We start from the raw sequence: 19,815 nt of genomic DNA on the forward strand, positions 1-19,815 counted from the left end.
AAAAAGAAATAAATATCATACACAGACAAAGAGTAGTTTAGTAATAGTAATTTAGCCCAAGTAACATTAAGGAAAAAAAAATCTTTTCAGAACATGAATTTTTTTAAAATGACAATGAAATAATAATGTGAATTACCCCATGATTTTGTGACATTAATCACACAAAATAGATGCATACTTGTGAGAATTTCCACCTAATTTTTCTATCTTTACAATAAAGATGGTAAACCATAAGGTTTTACTCTTAAGCCACAGAATGAAAAGTGTGCTCATAGCAAGTTTCATTGAATTATCATCACTCATAGGCTCATGGAGTCCTATCTTCTTTCATTTAAGAACTTGAAGAGTGGGTCACCATTTTATCAATAATACAAAAGTAAAAATTACCTAGATGTAAAAAAAAAATGTTTTTACAATTGAAATATTGATCATCTCATAATACACTGAACACAGTTTTTTAATCTTAGGCACATTTTTTACAACTTCTGTAACAAATAGCTCATATATACAGACATTAGCACCTTCAGATAAAAACTATTGTCCAGGGCTGGGAAAACTCAGTTGGTAGAGTGCTTGCCTAACATTCATGAAGCCATGGGTTTTACTCCTAGCACAGCATAAAAATGGGCATGGTGTTGACTTCTGTAATCCCAGCACTTGGGAGAGGAGACTAGACAGAGGATCATGAGTAGAAGAACATCTTCATCCTCATATATAGTTTAAGGCCAGTCAAGGACACATGAAACCCTGTCTTATGGGAAAATAAAGAAAACTACAGCTAAATGTGTGGGATTTAAGTAAAAGCTCAGTCAATCTCACTCCTCCACTCAGCACCCTCTAGTCGCTAACATAAACTAGCAGAGCTGAGCAGATGCCACTAAGATCACTTATTTTATAATTTCAAAAGTGTTTTATGGAAAAACAGTCAACTCCCGAGCTGATGTATCAGTCTGTGAGGTTCAAATCGAGTGAATTTGCTCTTTGAGAAGTTTAATATTATTCAGGAAAAATCTATTAAGAGAAATAAGACATTTATATAAATCACTAAAACTCAAAATTAACAACACTGAGTTCATAATGATGACAGTAACTTATTTAAACCACCACAATATGCTTAAGAAAATAGACTGGCATAGTTTCCTTTGACTACACAAAGTTCAAAAGTAATCCAGGATACTGTCAATCTACTTGGCCTGTAGACAAAACTGTATGCTAATTGGCATGTTTACTATGGGAACACAAATATGTTATCTTCTTCAGACTTCCAAATTGTGACATTGTATCTTATTTAAAAGATCCAAGATTTTTCAGGTGCATGTATGAGGTCCTTTTCTAACTTGAGTATAGAATTTCCTTTTTCAGGTAGCCTTAGAATATTTTCCTTGTCAACAAAATGTCATGAGAAAAAATTTGGCATGAAATACCTCAACTAAATGAGGTTCCTTCAAAGCCCATCTGAAGTGAGAAATGCTACAAGTGATGTCTGTCTTGTTTCATCTGAGAAGGAAAAAGCTTTGAATTGACACAGCAGACATCTGGTCATCCTACTGCTGTTCAGGAAAACAAGAGATATAACTTTGAAGAGTTAACTGTCACTATTACAGAGGCCTGGGTCCCCCTACATCACTTAAAAACTAAGTAAGCTCTTCCTACCACATGCCCACTGGCCAATCTGATTTAGACAATCCCTCAGTCAAGGGTTTCCTCTAAGATAACTCTAGGCTGTACCAAGTTGATCAAGGTGACGAGGACATATGACCTCAGGTCACTGACTAAGAGATAATACCAAAATCTGAATATTATTGCCTTAGCACTTAGTTTGGAAGATCCACATGCTTTAACTCATTCAATTTTCACAGAAATTAGGCATACAGTGTTTGTTACCACTTTACAGTTAAGAAACCAAAAGAAGCAGATTATGTCAAGTGGTACTAAATAAGTGGCAGAGTTTTTTTTTAACCTAGCACATCTGACTTCAGAAATTGTGTACTGAACACCTCACCAATACCTCAGAAATTGACACAGAATTAGTGGCTGGGAAATAGATTGTCAAATCTCTGTTATTGGCTACAACATATTGTCAGAAAAGATTCTTGGTCTTTCTGGTCTCTTGACCGCCTAAAGACAACAAACTATGTTGAAAGGAATTAACATAGGATTGATATTAGGGTGGTCTTGTAACTTATGATCTAAACTGTGACCCTTTCAAAAGCTAAATGAGGAACTGTTGATAACCATTAGGGAAATAAATATAAATTAGGTTGCTTTATGTGAGCTAGGAATATGGTCATCCTCACAGGATCTGTTTCAGCTTCAAAAACTCTCTCTCTCTCTCTCTCTCTCTCTCTCTCTCTCTCTCTCTCTCTCTCTCTCTCCCTCTCCCCTCTCCCTCTCTCTCTCTCTCTCTCCCTCTCTCTCTCTCTCTCTCTCTCCCTCTCCCCCTCCCTCCCTCCCTCCCTCCCTCCCTCCCTCCCTCCCCATGAAATTGAGTGTCCCTATATACCTTGCATGTCAATTTATGCATGTTACTGTATAGGATTGTTTTCACACACCCATTTATCTTTATTTTATGGACAATTTTGTTTATTATCTTGATTGTGTTTGACAGTTGTTTTACACTTGATGATAGAATTTAAGCTCTCCAAAATATCATTTTATATAAATAATCATTTTCAAACAAGTTGTCTAATTTGGTAAGGCTTATGAATCTACTAAATCCTTTTTTGATTATTTTTTCTTTTATGTGTATGAATGTTTTAACTCTATATAAGTACATCACATGCCAGCAGTGACCAAAGAGACCAGAGGAGGGCATCTGATCCCCTGGAACTGGAGTTACAGATGGTTGTGGCCTGCCATGTAGGTGCTGGAAACCCAACGTGGGACCTCAACATGAGCGGTACCTCTTAACTGCTGAGCCATCTCTTCATCCACAGACTTTCTTTTAAACTACAGTTTCTATATGATTACTTTTTAGTTCTTGCAAGAATTAGTATGAATATAAAAGGGACTGTTTTAAAATTATAAGCAGATGTATGTAATTTATTTATGTAAATTCAACCATTTACTCAAGTTCTTAAATACTTGTGATAGGTATCCTGGGGGGTTATCCAGGAAACAAATAAAATGGGTAGTCAAGACTACTTCAAGTAGAGATAGAGAGCTATAGTCGCATTAAATCATGATGTGAAAATATCTGGAGAGTAGTATGAAGATGGGAGCATTAGTTTTGTGATCAGGGTGTTTGTTTGACCTGGGATATGAATGACATACAAAGGCCTTAGGTGGGAGTAAGAGCTGGAAGGAGGCCCTTATGTCAGGCCTAGCAATGGAGGGAAGGGAGAGGACAGAGAAAAGGTGAAGAGTGAGAAAGAAAGGCAAGTTCAGGTATAAGAGACAGTGAAAGTATGGCTAAAGAGCAGTTCCTATGCATGGCTCATCTCTAGGACTGATGAGAAGACCAGATTTCAATATGTCTGAGTCTAAACTGTCCTAAAATATCTCAAGGTCTAACAGGGCTTAGTCCTTACATGTGTTTTCTTTACACAGTTGGAGCTGGGCAAACCCTGTGGGGAGAATAGAGATACAGGCAGCTTGTCACCATCAGGCAGCTTCTACCTTAGCTGTGACAATATCAGCCTGGCCTCTCATCACTATTTCATGGTGGGATGGGGAATGGGGAACTTAAGGAGGGGAAATACCAAAATCTAGTTTTTAGTTTCCTGACATTTTCATTTCCTGTGATTTTTCAATACAAAAGCTCATGGGTATTGGTCCTTAACAACAAAATGAACTTTCAAAGCACATCTGACTGAGAAGCCAGGTTACTGAAAAACACAAGACTGGCTAGCAGTATTTCAAGGCATGCACTTCTGGGTGCCTTTGGGATTGGGTGAGCCAGGTGCAGCAGCCCTTCTAATCAGCTCGGCATTGGGCATTGACTGGTTACTCTCGATTCTGATGCCCAGGTACATCTGTGCAGGGTACAGCCTTCCAAACATAATGAATCAAATCAAACAATAGCACTTTGGTGGTGGTGATGGGGGGAGGGGGTTGGGGAGGTGTATGTAACTATTAAAGTTTGGCATTTAAAATTCTGAATTGCCAGAGTTAAAAGAAGAGAGAAATGGCTTGTCCCTGTGAACCAATCAAATGAAGCACAGATAAGTACTAGTATTTTGATACAGAGACTTATTTATGCAAGATGCAATAAACACAACAAAGAGGTCCCTGTTTTCTTTATGAGATAATCTTACACCCAATGCATCTTTCCTCAGGGTGATGGGAACTCTTTCTGTTCCCAGGCTTGTGCAAGACTAAGTCTCAACCTTCATAGACATAAAAAATACATATTTTTATGTTTCTTTTGTCTGGCTGTATGTAAGTGCACCACGGAGGTGCAGTGCCTGTGCAGGTCAGAAGAGGGCGAAATAACTCTGGAAATAGAGTTACGGATGTTTTTTGAACTTCCATATGGGTCCGAGACCTGAACTTGGGTCCTTTGCAAGAGCAGTTAGCGTCCCCAAACGCTGACCCATCTCTCCAACTCCGTTTTCAATATATTTAAAGACACCCATTAACGAAAAATATTGAATCTTACAGCAATCCCCCACCCCCTTTCCCCCCAAACTCCTGACTTTCTGATCAGCTTCCCTTTAGCCAGGTGCACTATCACAGGAAGTCAGGCAAAAACGTTGAGATCTGGTTTTAACTTCTACAACTCTCTAGCTCACTGGAGTATTTTTAAGAGTCTTGGTAAGAAAGGAGTTAGTATAGTTCAGGGTGCATCATAACGCATGTTGATATTAACTCAACGTTTAGCGAATCCAGTACACCTAAAATGTCAGCCTTTCCAGCACGCTTCCAGGATTTGATCAAACCTTTTGCTGGACAGACTTTCTGATCTGCGCCTGCTCGTTGGTATAGTAACGCCCCTTCCCTACTACTCTGAAATCTAGATTTGGTTTCTGAATTACGACAGTCGTAAACTGAGGTTTCCTGACGGCTTCCTCGTTTTACGACAGCAACAACTATGGCGGCGTTCAGTGGAAGATTTGAAAGTGCTCGGAGTATCGAAGAGCGAAAAGAACAGACCCGAATTGCCCGGGCCGAAGTATTACGCCAGGTACCTCCGCTTTGGAGGGTTTTCTTTCTTCCTTTTAAAACTAGAGCTTGCACTGAGGGCTTCATGCATGCTAAGCCAGCACTTTCCGAGAGAATCTATGTTTAGTTCTTGAAATGCTTTCGTTTTTTGTCTTAGACAGATCTCGGACAGTTATTTAGTTATCCCACAAACAACTCTCATCACTTCGATATCTCGCCTTTTCTAGGTTGCTGTCTTTTTTTTTTTTTTTTTTTTTTTTTTTTTTACAATGCAGTGTAAATGCTCTTGGCCGGCTCCATTTGCTCATTCTCTTTGCAGACAGATGTGATTGTTTTCCTCCCAGTTTCCTTAGCATTTACGTCATCTATTCTTGGCATTTATGCGGTCTGGATTGCTCAGTTTCTATGTACTGTACCACATCTGACGACTCTTATGTCGCAGCCCCAGTCATTGCTCTGGCTGTATTGGAAGTAGGACACATTTGAATACACTGGTGATTCCTTCACCGTCTGTCTTACTGTTCCTTTCAATTCCAGACTTAGGTCAGCCTTTACTGATTGAAACACTTAGATAAGAGACTCAGAATATGTGCATACCCCAAAAGTTTTGGAAACAGAATTCTCATTAATATTGGAATGTATGGAATTTACAAACATGGAAGAAACAAACTATTGAATTATCTGACAAGATACTCCTGATTAGTTGTGACAGCAAAAAGGGCAAATTTGTAATTAAAAACAACAGAATGTTTGGTGACGAATTTTGGGAACTTTGTTTTAAGATGAAAGAGTTTTTGAATAAGTTTAAATGCATATAAAGAGTAGAAAAGAAATAGAAAAGACAGGAAGAATGAGTAATAACTTCAGTCACATTTTAAGGGAATTTGTGAACAGCTAGTCTTGGACAGGTAAACTTAAGATTATTCATTGGTCTCAAAATAGGTATGATAATGCTCTTCATTATTGTCTGTCTGATATTCCCAGCAGTTTTGAGAGGATACTCTTTGTAATGTGTGATGAATTTTATAGAGATCAGCTTTGGCATTTGAGATGTGGATGAGAAAGCAGAAGAAACTTATTGGGAAAACCATGCATTGTTTCACTGTTGTTGACCGCTACTAGAAACTAGCAATATGATCATTTCTTTTTAAGAAGATAACTTTTTTTTTCTGAGATGAAGTATTGGGGTGCAGATATTGCCTATTGAAGGCATAGAAAAAAGTCAGCTTCATAACTTTTGCAAAAGTCTAAAGAACTAGCCACAGGGATGTGTAGAATATTTTAAGGTGTTTTACTTTTGTTTATGTTGCATTTGTTTAACTCTGTGTGAAGCTGTGTTACTGTGCCTGTCTGAAACACCTGATCGTCTAATAAAGAGCTGGCCAATAGCAAGGCAGGAGAAAGGATAGGCGGGGCTGGCAGGCAGAGAGTATAAATAGGACAAATCTGGGAGGGGTGATCTAAGATCTAGGAACCAGAGAAGGAGGAGGACTCCGGGGGCCAGCCACCCAGCTACACAACAAGCCACGGAGTAAGAAGATTTACAGAAGTTAGAGAAAAGGAAAAGCCCAGAGGTAAAAGGTAGTTAGGATAATTTAAGTTAAGAAAAGCTGGCTAGAAACTAAGCTAAACTAAGGTCAGGCATTGATAATTAAGAATAAGCCTCCGTGTGTGATTTATTTTGGAGCTGGGTGGTGGGCCTCTGAGGGGCGTTTACCCACCAACCCCACAGTTCCCCAGAGTTTTCTTGAGTTGCGAGCAGCAGGAAATATTAGATAGAAGGATTTAGATTGTGGAGATAAATATATAGAAAATAAAGGATAGCCTCGAGAGGGCCTGGAACCTATTCCAAGGAGCCCTGACTGTCTCTGTCTCAGGGTATTTATAGAGCCGCCGAGGGGTGGAGCAAAAGACCTCTTCCCCAGCACAGCCAAGAGCAGTCCATCTCAGACACCAGCACTCAGGCCCGTGGTGCTAATCATCCTCTCTGTGAACCTGCTGGGTAAAGCCACGAGGAACCTGAAAACGGGCTCCCACAGGCCCCCCAGAAAAGAGCAAAAATAAATAACAACAGGGATGATGGCGGTTAAAGTGATTCCAAGTCATACTTGAGACAGGGAGAAAGGAAAACATAAGCTAGTACTGGACAGGATACTATGTGTGATTTGTACCCAGATTTACTGAAGATTGGTAGTCCTAAAGAAAAGCTATTGTTAGGTTTTTAAAAATCTTTCCTATACTAGTAGAGGCAAATTGTCAAGAACAGACCATTTTTTTTTATAATTTATTTAATTTTTTATTTTATGTGCATTGGTGTGAGGGTGTTAGATCTCCTGGAGAGAAGATCTGACACCCTCCTGGAACTGGAGTTACAGACACTTGTGAGCTGCCATGTGGCCCCTGGGAATTGAACCTGGGTTCTCTAGAATAGCAGCCAGTGCTCTTAACTACTGAGCCCTCTCTCCAGCCCGAGAATAGACCATTTATTGACTAGGAATCTTTATATTAAAGTATTACCAATTTTTCTTTTTGTATTTGAAAAGCAGTTGTATCAATTGTCAGTTTGTCTTTCATATTCATTTGTTTTAGGCCAAAAGTAATTTTGAAAAAGAACAAAGGTACAAAGAACTTAAGCAACTTCGAGGTGAAGACACATGGATGCTACCTGATGTGAATGAGAGAATTGAACAGTGCTCACAGGTGAATATCAACAGATGTGCTTGATGTAATGATAGGACTTATTTTCTTGATTTTGTATTTTTAGGAAGGGTCTCTCTATGTAGCCCTAGCTGGTCTGGAATTTGTTATGTAGACTAGGCTGGTCTCAAAAGCACAGAGATCTGCCTGCCTCTCTCTACCCAGTGCTGGGACTAAAGACATTAAAGGCATGTGCCAATATACCTTGCTTATGTCTTTTCTTTTTAAAGTATGATTCAGGTTAATATTGAGGAACAATTTTGCTTTGTATTTATATATTCTCTCTTTCTCTGTGTGTGTGTGTGTGTGCGCGCGCGCGCGCATGTAAGTATGTATGTATGTATGTATATATGTGCGCGCGCTCGTGCGCGTATGTAAGTATGTATGTATGTATGTATGTATGTATGTATGTATGTATGTGATGGTGTATGTGTGCAGGTCAAAGGACAACTTACAACTTGCCTGAGTCAGTTCTCACCTACCTTATGGGTTCTGGGTATTGAACTCAGGTTGTCAATAACATGTTCACTGTCAGGTGGTTAGCATTATTGAAATTTATCTCTTTAGGCAACAAAATGTCTGTCTTGACCCTAAGTTTATCATGATATGAAAAGGTTATGTTATTGTGTTGGCTGGTAGATTTAGTTATAAATCTGTGGGCTATTTATAGGAATTTTCTAGATCTGAAAGTACATGTTTTAAGATTCATGTCTTTTTATTTAGTTAATTAATTTTTATCACGCCTTCTTTTCTCTTTTTACAAAGTTTTAGCAGTTTGCTTTCTAGCATGTACCCCCACAATTGATGCAAGGGTTTTTTGTTGTTGTTGGTGGTGGTGTTTGTTTTATTTTTAGTTGACAAATGTTAATTATTTATATTTACAGAGGACACTATGATATTTTGATCTATGTACACATTATAGAAAGATTTAGTTGAGGTTATGTACCCTTCATCCACTCATTTTTTTTCTAATGAGAATATTAAAAATATGTTTTTTAGAAATTTTAAAATGTTTAATATATATTAGTAACTGTGGTCCTGGTCCTACACTGCCTATCACTAAAACTTAGTGGATGTATATATACATATATATATATATATATATATATTTAATAATATCTATCACATACAAATAACTTAACCAAAACTTTCCTCATATCTTTTCTGGTAAGAAGTCTGAACTACTACATTGATCAGTAGTGCTTATCTTACAGAAAGTATGTTAAAGTTTTTTAGAGAATTTTATTGTGTATAGTCATGATCTTTGTGTCTTTTCATAAAAGATGTAAAGTTTCTTGGTGCATGGATTTTTCTTTCCACTCAAAATGCCTTCCTGTTAAAATTAGGTAAGATTAAATTCTGTTTATACTTGTTCAAAATTATTAGGAACACTCTGTGAAGAAAAAGAAGAAAAAGGACAAGCATTCAAAAAAAGTGAAGAAAGAGAAGAAAAAGAAGAGCAAGAAACAGAAATGTGAAAAACAGAGTGAGTCGACTGACAGTTCCTCAGTAAGTGAGCATCTAAGCCCTGCAGCACTGGAGAGTAGTGCACTTGAGGAAATAATGTATGGGAACTGCTGGTGCATGGAACCTTCAAATACTATGGGTTATGATAGAAAAATGTCTACAAGACATCTACTTGAAGTTTTCTGGGGAAATGCTGGCAATGTAAATTATTGGTTCCAGAAAGAAAGTGGGATACCATTTGTTAATCATTGTTGGAGATGTGATGATAATGAAATGTGCAGGGAAACTGAAAGGTGACTAGGAACACTGAAGAGTCACATGGAAAGGAGAGGAAAGCACTTGTACAAAAGTGGATGGAGATTTATAAGGCAGAACAACAAAGACTGTTTTACAAAAATAAGGGAGAAGAGTTTTAAAACACTGGAGTCTAGTTTTCTTTGTATTTCTGCTTTCATAGAAAGTAACATCTAAGTCTTCAAAATAGAATTTGTTTATTTATCTTTTGGCCAAAAAGAAGAGAATGTTGGGTAGCCAGTTTAGTCTGTGTGGACTCAGAGGAAAAGAAAGAAAGCCAAACCTTTCATATTTATTTTCAAGAAGAAAGGGGTATGTGTAGATAGTGATGGCATAGAAATGTTTAGGGTTAATTACTTCTTCAGACAAAATTGGGTTCTGTCAGCAGCAAGGAAGAGATATTGCATGCTGGGCACTTGTGGTGCTTGCCTTTAATTCCAGAGCTTGGGAGGCAGAGCCAGGCGGATCTCTATGAGTTCAAGGAGAGCCAGGTCTACTGAGCAAGATCCAGGACAGGCACCAAAACTACATAGAGAAACCCTGTCTCATAAAACAAAACAAAACAAAAAAAAGAGAGAGAGAGATTACATAGTCTTAGTGACAGGAACCATGCAAGATAAGTACTATGATCAGGTTTCCCTGTAGCACTCCAAATGTATGATGGATAGAGACTGGAGAAGGAAGGGGAGCAGGAAAGATGGGGATTCTAGAGCTGTATTTGGTTATTCAGTTGTGAAGGTGACAACATTTAGGTCTAGGAGTCAGCTTTAGCTCAGTAACACATGGAATTAGAATTGAGTTGTGCATGCTTTACAATCTTACCAGGTCCAGTGTTTCTTTTTTTTTTTTTTTTTCCCTGAATTCTACTTTTCAACACGCAGGTGGACTCTAACAATGTTTTTTCAATTCTCCTTGATTTTTCCATCAGCCCATTTGACTTAGTTGAAATTAATTTGGTCTGTGTCTGCCTCTGAACCAATCTGTTGTGGCTAGAACTGGAGTTGGGGCTAGGGTTGGACATATGCTCCTAGGGCAGTGATGTGGTATTTGTTACATGGTATATTTGACTAGTGTTTTGGAGTTGAAAATCAGCTTGGATAAGTGGGCAAGATGATCCTGTGATTTCTAACTTGAGATGTTGGGTAACTCAGTAATTCAGCAGAAGAAACAGGCTTTGTGGAAGATGAGGGGTTTATTTATCCTTGAGTTCAGCATAATACTCAAGATGGTAATTAAGTCACTGAAGCTTTGGTTGGACAAAAAAGAAGAACAAAGGTAATTAAAACCATGAGGATAAATATAATAGTCTCAATGTAAAGAATAAAAAATATAGTAGTGAGAAGATGGAGCCTCAAACAACATGACTGCTTAAAAACAGAGTAAAGGAGGAGGAATATAGGAAGGAAATGCAGAATAAACAGTGGGGGTTGGACTGGAGACTATCTTGAAAATCTTGAACATGAGTCATCAACAGAGTTGAAGTTTTGGAGATAAAGACTGGAATATTTTGTTGAGCTTGGAAATATCTAAGCCATTTATCAAGTTTGCAGAGTTGGCACTAGATTAATGTGTATGATAGTTATGAGTTTAGAGAAATGTTTGACGGGGCAATTACTCTTTGAGTAATATTGTCTTAGGAATGGAGTTGGAGGATGAATTGCTGCTACAGGTGTACATAAGGCAAGAAAATGCCTCCCCTCAAAAAAGATGGGGATTTGAAATGCTTCAGCATACAAATCTCTAAGCCATCAGAGCCCTTTCTTTGAAGCAAACCAGAAAGAGAGCAAGGTGGCTGGAGTGAGACCAAAATCCTTGGAGGAGGACCTGCCTGCAGCAGGAGAAGTTGACAGGAGATTAGACCAAGCACAACTGTAAATAATTTTTGCCAGGGGGTTGGGGGTACTAGGTAGGAAGCAAAGTGATCTATTTTGCTAAAGTAAGAGGAGAGATCATTTGTTTTAAGTATAGGAAATGTTAATTGGTAGAAAACTCCAGGAAGGTGTGAAGAAGATAACAGTGGTCTGATTATTAGAGTAGGTACAAAGTAGGCAAGCGTGATTATGGTTTCTGTGGTCATAGAACTTACTACCTAACCAATTAAGGATCAGCAAGGTGAACTCTAGTTTCATTAGTGTCTAGTTAACTGAAGTTGCAGGTGGTGATGATGACTTTTGTCCTGGTTGGAACTGTGGTGATAAAGTTCCCAGTGGCTCAAACTAATGAAAAGTCATTGGTCAGCATATGGTAAGTCAGAGAAAACCCTCACTATAGAATTCCTGTGACATAACTCCCTGGAACTCAAACTTCTTTGTTATTTTACTTAATTGTAGCAAATTGGCCATCTTCTGAAAAAAGTACTGTTTGTTTCAGGCTGTAAATTCCAATTTTAATGTATGGCATAAAGAATTGTGATTGAGGCACTAAATTGATTTGACAATATAAGCTTGAGTTAGGATAGAAATACATATGTAATGACCTTTTAAAAAAAGTATGTAAATATGAATAAGCTCTGGCATTTCAATCCAAATTAAGCAATGAATGAATGAATGAGTGAATGAATAGATTCTGCTTTGCTTTGGGAAACAGTTGGCAGTTGATGTGGCAGAGTATAAATATGTTTTACATGTTTAATATATCACTTGGCAGATATACTTGTGTCTTAAGGGCTAGAGAGATAGTTCAGCAGTTAAGAGCATTTGCTGCTCTTTCAGAGGACAGAAGTCTAATAGTTCTTAGCAGTAGCCCAGGGATGGCCCTCCCCCATCGATCACTAAATGAGAAAATGCAAGGAGGCATTTCCTCAACTGAGGCTCCTTCCTATGATGACTCTAACTTGTGTCAAGTTGACACAAAAACTACCCAGTACAACTGACCCCTTGTCAACTTGACAAACATCACTATTAAGCCATAACCCTTCCTTTCTCATTCATTCCTAAGATTCACATTAAGAACATAAATAACTTTAAAAGTCCCACTGTCTTTACAAATTTGAACACATTAAAATTTTAGTAACCAATTTTTTAAAATCCAATGTCTTTCAGAATTCAAAGTCTCTCAAATGTGGTCTCCAGTAAAATATGTTCTTACTTTAAGAGGAAAAAATCAGGGCAGAGTCCCAATCAAAGCAAAACAAAATTCCAACTATCCAATATTTGGGATCCATTCACAATCTTCTAGACTCCTTCAAAGGGCTTGGGTCACTTTTCTGGCTCTGCCTTCTGCAACACACACAATTTGTCTTCTGTTCTCCAACTGGCTCCACTCCATTGCTTCTCCTGTTCTTTGTGGTTATCCTATGGTACTGTCATCTCTAAAATGCTGGGGTTCCTCTCTGCAACTGGGCTGTACTTTCACCAATAGCCACCTCTAATAGGCTCTCTTCATGGTGTCAAGCCTCAGCTTTTCATCACCAGTTCAGTCCTGGGCCTTCAGTTGCTATACGTTCATTGAGGCTATACGTTCACCAGTGGCCTTTCCTGGCCTCTCATAGTGCCAAGCCTCAGCTGCTCTGTATGACCCCTTCATGCCTTCAAAACCAGTGGAAGTTAGCCACTAAGCAGCTCTCCTCTATGGCCTCTGCATCAGCTCCTGCTTCCAGGATCCTACCATTTTTAGAGTTCCTGTCCTGACTTCCTTCAGTGATGAAAAGCAATGCTGAACTGTAAGCCAAATAAACCCTTTTCCCCACAATTTACTCTTTGGTCATGGTGTTTCGTCACAGCAAATAGACACCCTAACTAAAACAATTTGTGTGTGTGTGTGTGTGTGTGTGTGTGTGTGTGTCTGAAACACATGGTCTTGATGTCCTGGATCTGGAGCTATGTCTGCCTGTTGTGAGTCACCAGTGTGAGTGCTAAGAACTACTAGACTTCAGTCCTCTGAAAGTGCAGCAAATGCTCTTAACTGCTGAGCTATCTCTCTAGCCCTTAAGACACAAGTATATCTGTCAAACTCCTTTACATGGGTGTTATTTCCCTGGTACTATTGAAACAAACTTATGAGTTCATTTGGACGTTGGTAGAAATTGAGGCTTGCTATGGTGTTTTCCTTCCTAGCTTTTAATTTTATTTTTTGATATAACTTATGAGAGGAAGAATGAATTTGGCTATGTCTTTTGGGCTCAAACCAAAGTAGGATTTTCATGTTATTTCTTGAGATTTTCCAGTATTATTTTAAAAGGGGAAAACAATGAAAGAATCTCTTCTAAGAAGCTGAATTATTTCCACTTAATGTCAGTATTTTATATGTATAAGTATACAAATTATAAATGTCATGTATATGCTAAATGTTCCTAGAGCTCTGATGAGTGGGTTGAGGCCGTCCCTTCCCAGATACCTGTTAAAGAAAAGACCTGGAAAGTGAAAGACAAAAGGCCAGAGAAAGCATGTGACAGCCACATTATGCAGGTGAGTACCCACCTGATTTAGAGAGAAATGGCTTCTAAAAGCAGATGAGTATTAAACTCATGGTAATAACTTCAGGAGAATTATACTTTAGCAGTAGTTCATGAACCCTCTCCACAGAAATGCTGAATGCTGGTGTTCACACTGGCCTTGTCCTGCTGTGGAAGGTAGATGCTCATCTGTGCTGCAGCCCTTCAGAGCTCTCTCAGCTGTGGTTGTTGGCATTTTCCTCTTCTGTTGGATTTACCTAATACTAGAAATCTGAATCTCCTGTGTGGTTCAGTTGCAGCTTTTTTTTTTCTCTTCCCCTTATGTCACAGTTTGCTTAGCAATGCTTATAGTTTTGAGTTCTGATTCATATACATACCTAAGAAAGAATATAGTTTAACCACTTAGCCACAGATACAGGAAGAAAGGTGAACAGGAGCTAACAATTCATTATGTGTGCCAGACCCTATGTTGACTGCCTTTTATACGCATTTTGTTTACTCCTTAAAACAAACTTGAAAGGTGAGTTCTTTACCCCACTTTCATAAGGGAGAGACTAAGGTACAGCAAAATGAGAAGCGTGTTGAGAGTGGCTAACCACATACTGTTTGCTTCTGGCTGGTGCCTGCAGTTTCTGATACTGAGAAGGTCTTAAGTACAGATTGAAGTGGTTTCATTTTTTTAAACAGCGGGATGAGTGGATGACTGTTGATTTTTTGTCTGTCAAAACTGTGTCCTCATCATCACTCAAAGCTGAAAAGGAAGCTCTAAGGAAAATAGAGCAGGAGAAAGCCCACGCGCTAGAACAGGTAAGGAATAGTTTCAATGCTTTAATTTTTTAGTTTGCCATATGTGGTGGTATTGTGTTCCCCAAAATATTGTACACTCTAATAAACTTATCTGGGGTCAGAGAACAGGACAGCCAAAATATTAAACGTACAGGATAGGCAGTGGTAGCACACACCTTTAATTCCAGCATTCCAGAGGCAGAAATCCCTCTGGATCTCTGAGTTCAGGGCCACATTGGAAACAGCCAGGCATGGTAACACACGCCTTTAATCCCAAGAAGTGAGCCTTTAATCCCAGGGAGTGATGGCAGAAACAGAAAGATATATAAGGCGTGAAGAGCAGAAACTAGAAGCATTTGGCTGGTTAAGCATTTGACTGGTTAAGCTTTTAGGTTTTTGAGCTACAGTTCAGCTGAGACCCTTTCTGGATGAGGACTCGAGGCTTCCAGTCTGAGGAAACAGGATCAGCTGAGGAAGGTGAGGTAGCTGTGGTTTGTTCTGCTTCTCTGATCTTCCAGCTTTCACCCCAATAACTGGCCTCAGGTTTGATTTTATTAATAAGACCATTTAAGATTCCTGCGACAGCCGTAAAGTAAATGCCGTATTTGTAATAGCATTTTATTTATGAAGTATGTTTTTTAATGATGTTTGATAACTAAGGACTGTGAAACAATTTTTTAAAAAGCACTCATACACATAAAATAAAAATAAATATGTGTTTTTTAGAGAAATATGCTAGATTCTGGCTGGAAAGATGGGTCAGTGGTTAAGAGCATGACTGCTCTTCCAGAGGACCCAGGTTCAATTCCCAGAACCCACAGTGGGTGATTCAGGGCTGACTATAATCCCAACTTCAGGAGAGCCAATACTTCTGGCCTGGGCAGGCACCTGCACACATGTTCACATATTCACACCGAGACACAGGCACATAAAATATATCTTTTAAAAGACATACTAGATGTGTAAATCTAGGTAAATGAGGTTGAGCAATTATTGTCTGTTATATGACTCTTGAATTACAGTTGAACCATCAACTGAGCCTTCTTTGTGTACACAAATTAGTTGTCATAAGAATGCTTTCAAGATGCCTAGAGTGCCATAAGAAATATTAAGCAAGCATGTTTGTTATTGTTTTCACTTTGATGTCAAGAAAATAATGGGGAATCCTTAGAGACCACAAAATATAGAAATGCTGAAGCTTGTGGCTTTCAGAGATTGTCTTAAAATTTACCTTTAATGTAATATAGATCAACAAGTGAAAAATATAGCCAACTGATTTTGAGAGTTCTGTGGTCAGTGTTGTTTTTTGGTTTTTTTTCTCCCAGTCTAATTTTAAAGGTTATGGTGATATATTGTATAACTTAATAAAATTTGCCTGAATATCAGAGAACAGAAGTAGCCACTAGATTAAACATAGATGCCAGGGAGTGGTGACACACACCTTTAATCCATCTGGATTTCTGTGTGTTCAAAGCCACCCTGGATTACATAAGATTGATTCAGTCTAGAAGAGAAACAGAGCCAGGCAGTGGTGGCACACACCTTTAATCCCAGTATTTGGAAGTCACATACCTTTAATCCCAGCACTTGAGATCTCATGCCTTTGCTTGGGAAGCACACATGCCTTTAATCCCAGCACTAACAAGGAAATGATGGCTGGGTGGAGAAAGGTATATAAGGCATGATGAGACAGGAACTGGCCTTTTCAGACTGAGGCGTCCTAGAGGTAAGACGTGGCAGTGGCTTGTTCCTTTGTCTCTCTGATCTTTCAGCATTTACCCCAATATCTGGCACCAGGTGTTTTATTAAAAGACTTTTTGACATTCAAGCTGCAGTAAGTATGGTAATTGTGTTGGTTTGTAATCAAGCTGCTACCCTTGTGGAGCATTGGAGAATAGGATTTTTTTGACTGTCTTACCTAAACTTTGGAATGTCTTGTGTAAGACTCTAAGTTAGATGTCAAAGTTTTGAGAAATTGTAGATGCTTAATAAAGACACATGAACATTAGTTAGACATTGTTACCTGCGAGTTAAGCAACCTGTCTAAAGAATTTTAAGTGGTTTGTTGAGGCTTGTGTATTCGACTGTTAGCCTCAAATTAGTTAGTAATCATTTCCATGGTGAATTGACTTTTACACTCTAAACTTTCAAAATGTCTTGTTCTAGTCCAAACTACAAGAAAGAGAATTGAATCCGTATTGGAAGGATGGTGGGACTGGTCTCCCATCAGAAAATTGTATACCGGCAGTTACTAAAGGTATTTTTATATTTTTGTGGACTTGTAGGAGAAGGATAAATATGATTTAAGTTTGTTATATATGTGTGTGATAATGTCATAATGAAACCCACTAATTTTTGTAGTTAATATGCACTAATAAAAGCATACAAATTCTTTAAGTTTAGTGTTCCTAAGAGAATGACTTGAGTTTATATATAACAAAATATTTATGAAATACCTGCAGTCTTTTGAACTCTTATTTACATTATTATTATTTAGAAAGTTTACTGTTAACGCATTTTGGAGCAAGATGATTCAGTATATATTGTGCATAATAACCATCATTTGCAAGTTTTTAGTTTAAATGGGCAAAGTTTAAGACAAAGCATGATCATGTGAAACTATATTGCATTTGTTAAATTCTATAGCAAAATATAAAAATATATGTAGTGTAACATGCAAATAGTGTATGAACATTAAAGATGCAATTTTATTGCTTTTAGAAGTTTGAAATTTAGAAATTTGTCAGCATTCATAAAGAATGTTTAGAAGTTTAGAAATTTGTCAGCATTCATAAAATTTGTGGTGTTCTTAGGAGGTGTTTTCCAGTTGATGGAGATAAAATATTTGAGCATCACATAATGCTCAGTACGTTGTATTGCCAATTCAGTGATAAGTCCAATTGCAGTTTAGCCAGCATAAAATAAAATTGTAAATAATAATATCTTTTTGTCTTAGTTATTTATCAGTAATATTCTGTTTATGCTGGTCCCAAGTAAATGCACAAAAGCTTATATTAATTATAAATGCTCAGCCAGTAGCTCAGGCTTGTTACTAGCTAACTCTTAAATTAACCCATATGCTTTGCCACGTGGCTTGGTACCTTTTCTCAGTATGGTGTGCCCATCTTGCTCTCTCTGCATCTGCTGGTAACTCTTTTGACTCCTCCCTTCCTCTTCCTAGAATTCTCCTAGTCTGGCTCTTAAGCTCAGTCTCTTCCTGCCCAGCTATTGGCCAATCAGCTTTTTATTAGCAAATGAGCGTAATACATATTCATACTGTAGAAAAGGATTGTTCCACAGCAGATTTTTATTTATAGATCATTTCTATTTGGCTCCTTCATAAGATTCTTTATTGTCTGTGAGCATGAAGCCACCAAATCCACTCAAAGACATCTTTAGAATTTTTACTTAGTAATTTTACTTAGTTATTAGTGACTGTACATTGTAGGCAGAGTTTTCCTGTCCCGACATCCTACTCCCAAATAACCACTCAGAGTCTTAATATTAATTTAAATGTTCAACCAATAGGCTTATTACTAACTCACTCTTACATTTTAAATTAACCCATATTCCTTATTTATGCTCTGCCATATACATGGTGGTACCTTTATTAACATGGCGCATTCATCTCCTGCTCCCTCTACATCTGACTGGCAGCTCCTCTGACTCAGCCCTCCTTTCCAGTGTTCTTAGTTTGAATGTCCCACATATACTTCCTGCCTTGCTACCATACAATTGACTTTTTATTAAACCAATTCAAGTGACAAATCTTCACAGTGTACAAAAGGATTATTCCACTGCAGCACGTTTTTATTCTGCTTTTAGCATTGGCAGAAATGTCTCTACCAGATTAAGTATTAGTAATAGTAGTCATACAAAGCTTTCTAGAAAGTTAACAGGTAGGGAACATTGAGTTAGCTCAGCCTGAGGCATACAGTGATCGGGTGGTTTGTCTGTACTCATGTGAGTAGTAAGGGACCAGGCCTCAGATTCAGATTGGAGCATTCATTGCTGAAGATTATTGAGAAGACTGATTTCTTCATGTGCTTGGTAGACACTGGTTTATGGGCTTTTTCAGTGAACTCTTGTTGATTCTTCCTCCTCTTCTCTTTTTGGACTTTTCTGTCAGAATCTTTAAGTTGAAAGGATTGTTAAAGGTGGCTTTAATTAGCTGCATTATTTAACATGAAGATGCAAAAGTTCAAAGAAATGATTTGTTTTTTGATGTTGAAAATATATAGTACTAGCAGTGTTATGCCCAAAACACCCTCAGAGAGACCACCAAAGACCAAGGATGTCCAGAATGCAAAAGCAAGGTTTATTTTCGTTTCTAGTTGAGACAGGGAACTCTTCTCAAGCACTCACTCGTCACAGCGCAGTGAGTCAGGGAGGAGTTGCTCTTTCTTTGTGAGGCTAGCTTTTTAAAGGCAAAAACCACAAGTCCCTCCAGGTTGTGGGGGAGTTAGTACAGGTACAATTCTAATTGGCTAAATCTTCCCAGGCCTCCATGTTATTTTAGTTTGTCCATTTGCTCTGTTAGAACTTTTAGAGCCCGTCCTCGGAGTTGAGAAGTGCCATCTCCGGCGCTGGTTAATCAGTCACCACCAAATGGCCTGGCTTTTGTCCGGCATTTGGGGCACTCTTTTGTTAATTAGTTGCTACCAGATGACTGTACTTTTAAGTTCCTGGGGCTGGTGCCGTCATTTCTGGGAGCTTGAAACTGGCCTGGGTCTATCTATATTAAACTATCTTTATCTAAGCCTCCTTCATCTTAGAGAATAGAGTGAGGGTCTCACAGCAGCAAGACTGAAGTCTAGGTTTCCTGATGCTCAATTTATTGTTTTTTATGTATTAACTTGTCTTCTGGGAGAAATGGAAGAGATTTCTAGTGTTTGGTAGTGGTTTATTACAGCATAACTTATTAAAACCATGAAATTAAAACTTAATTTTAGACTTACTTGGATAAAAATAGGTTTGGAATACAGTTATTAAATGTGGCATACTCTTGAATTTACTGTAATTATTGACAGACCATTTTTCAGCACAGAAGGCTGAAAAAAAACTTGCTATTTTCA

General features: G+C 38.2%; 1 protein-coding gene across 2 annotated transcripts in view; it reads left to right on the forward strand.

The window, feature by feature from the left end:
- The first annotated feature begins 2,779 nt into the window (after positions 1 to 2,779).
- Cwf19l2 (CWF19 like cell cycle control factor 2) overlaps positions 2,780 to 19,815 on the forward strand; it is a 96,930-nt gene continuing 79,894 nt past the window's right edge. For both annotated transcript variants that reach the window (XM_052751364.1, XM_052751369.1), the window contains exons 1-7: positions 2,780 to 2,899; positions 5,025 to 5,125; positions 7,693 to 7,803; positions 9,187 to 9,309; positions 13,857 to 13,967; positions 14,642 to 14,761; positions 16,907 to 16,997. In XM_052751364.1, the coding sequence (XP_052607324.1) occupies positions 2,842 to 2,899; positions 5,025 to 5,125; positions 7,693 to 7,803; positions 9,187 to 9,309; positions 13,857 to 13,967; positions 14,642 to 14,761; positions 16,907 to 16,997 (715 nt within the window). In that variant the 5' untranslated portion in view covers positions 2,780 to 2,841. The remainder of the gene's footprint in view (positions 2,900 to 5,024; positions 5,126 to 7,692; positions 7,804 to 9,186; positions 9,310 to 13,856; positions 13,968 to 14,641; positions 14,762 to 16,906; positions 16,998 to 19,815) is intronic.

Source organism: Peromyscus californicus, unplaced genomic scaffold (assembly GCF_007827085.1).
Source record: "Peromyscus californicus insignis strain IS unplaced genomic scaffold, ASM782708v3 Scaffold_11__1_contigs__length_118956290, whole genome shotgun sequence".
NCBI lineage: Eukaryota > Metazoa > Chordata > Mammalia > Rodentia > Cricetidae > Peromyscus > Peromyscus californicus.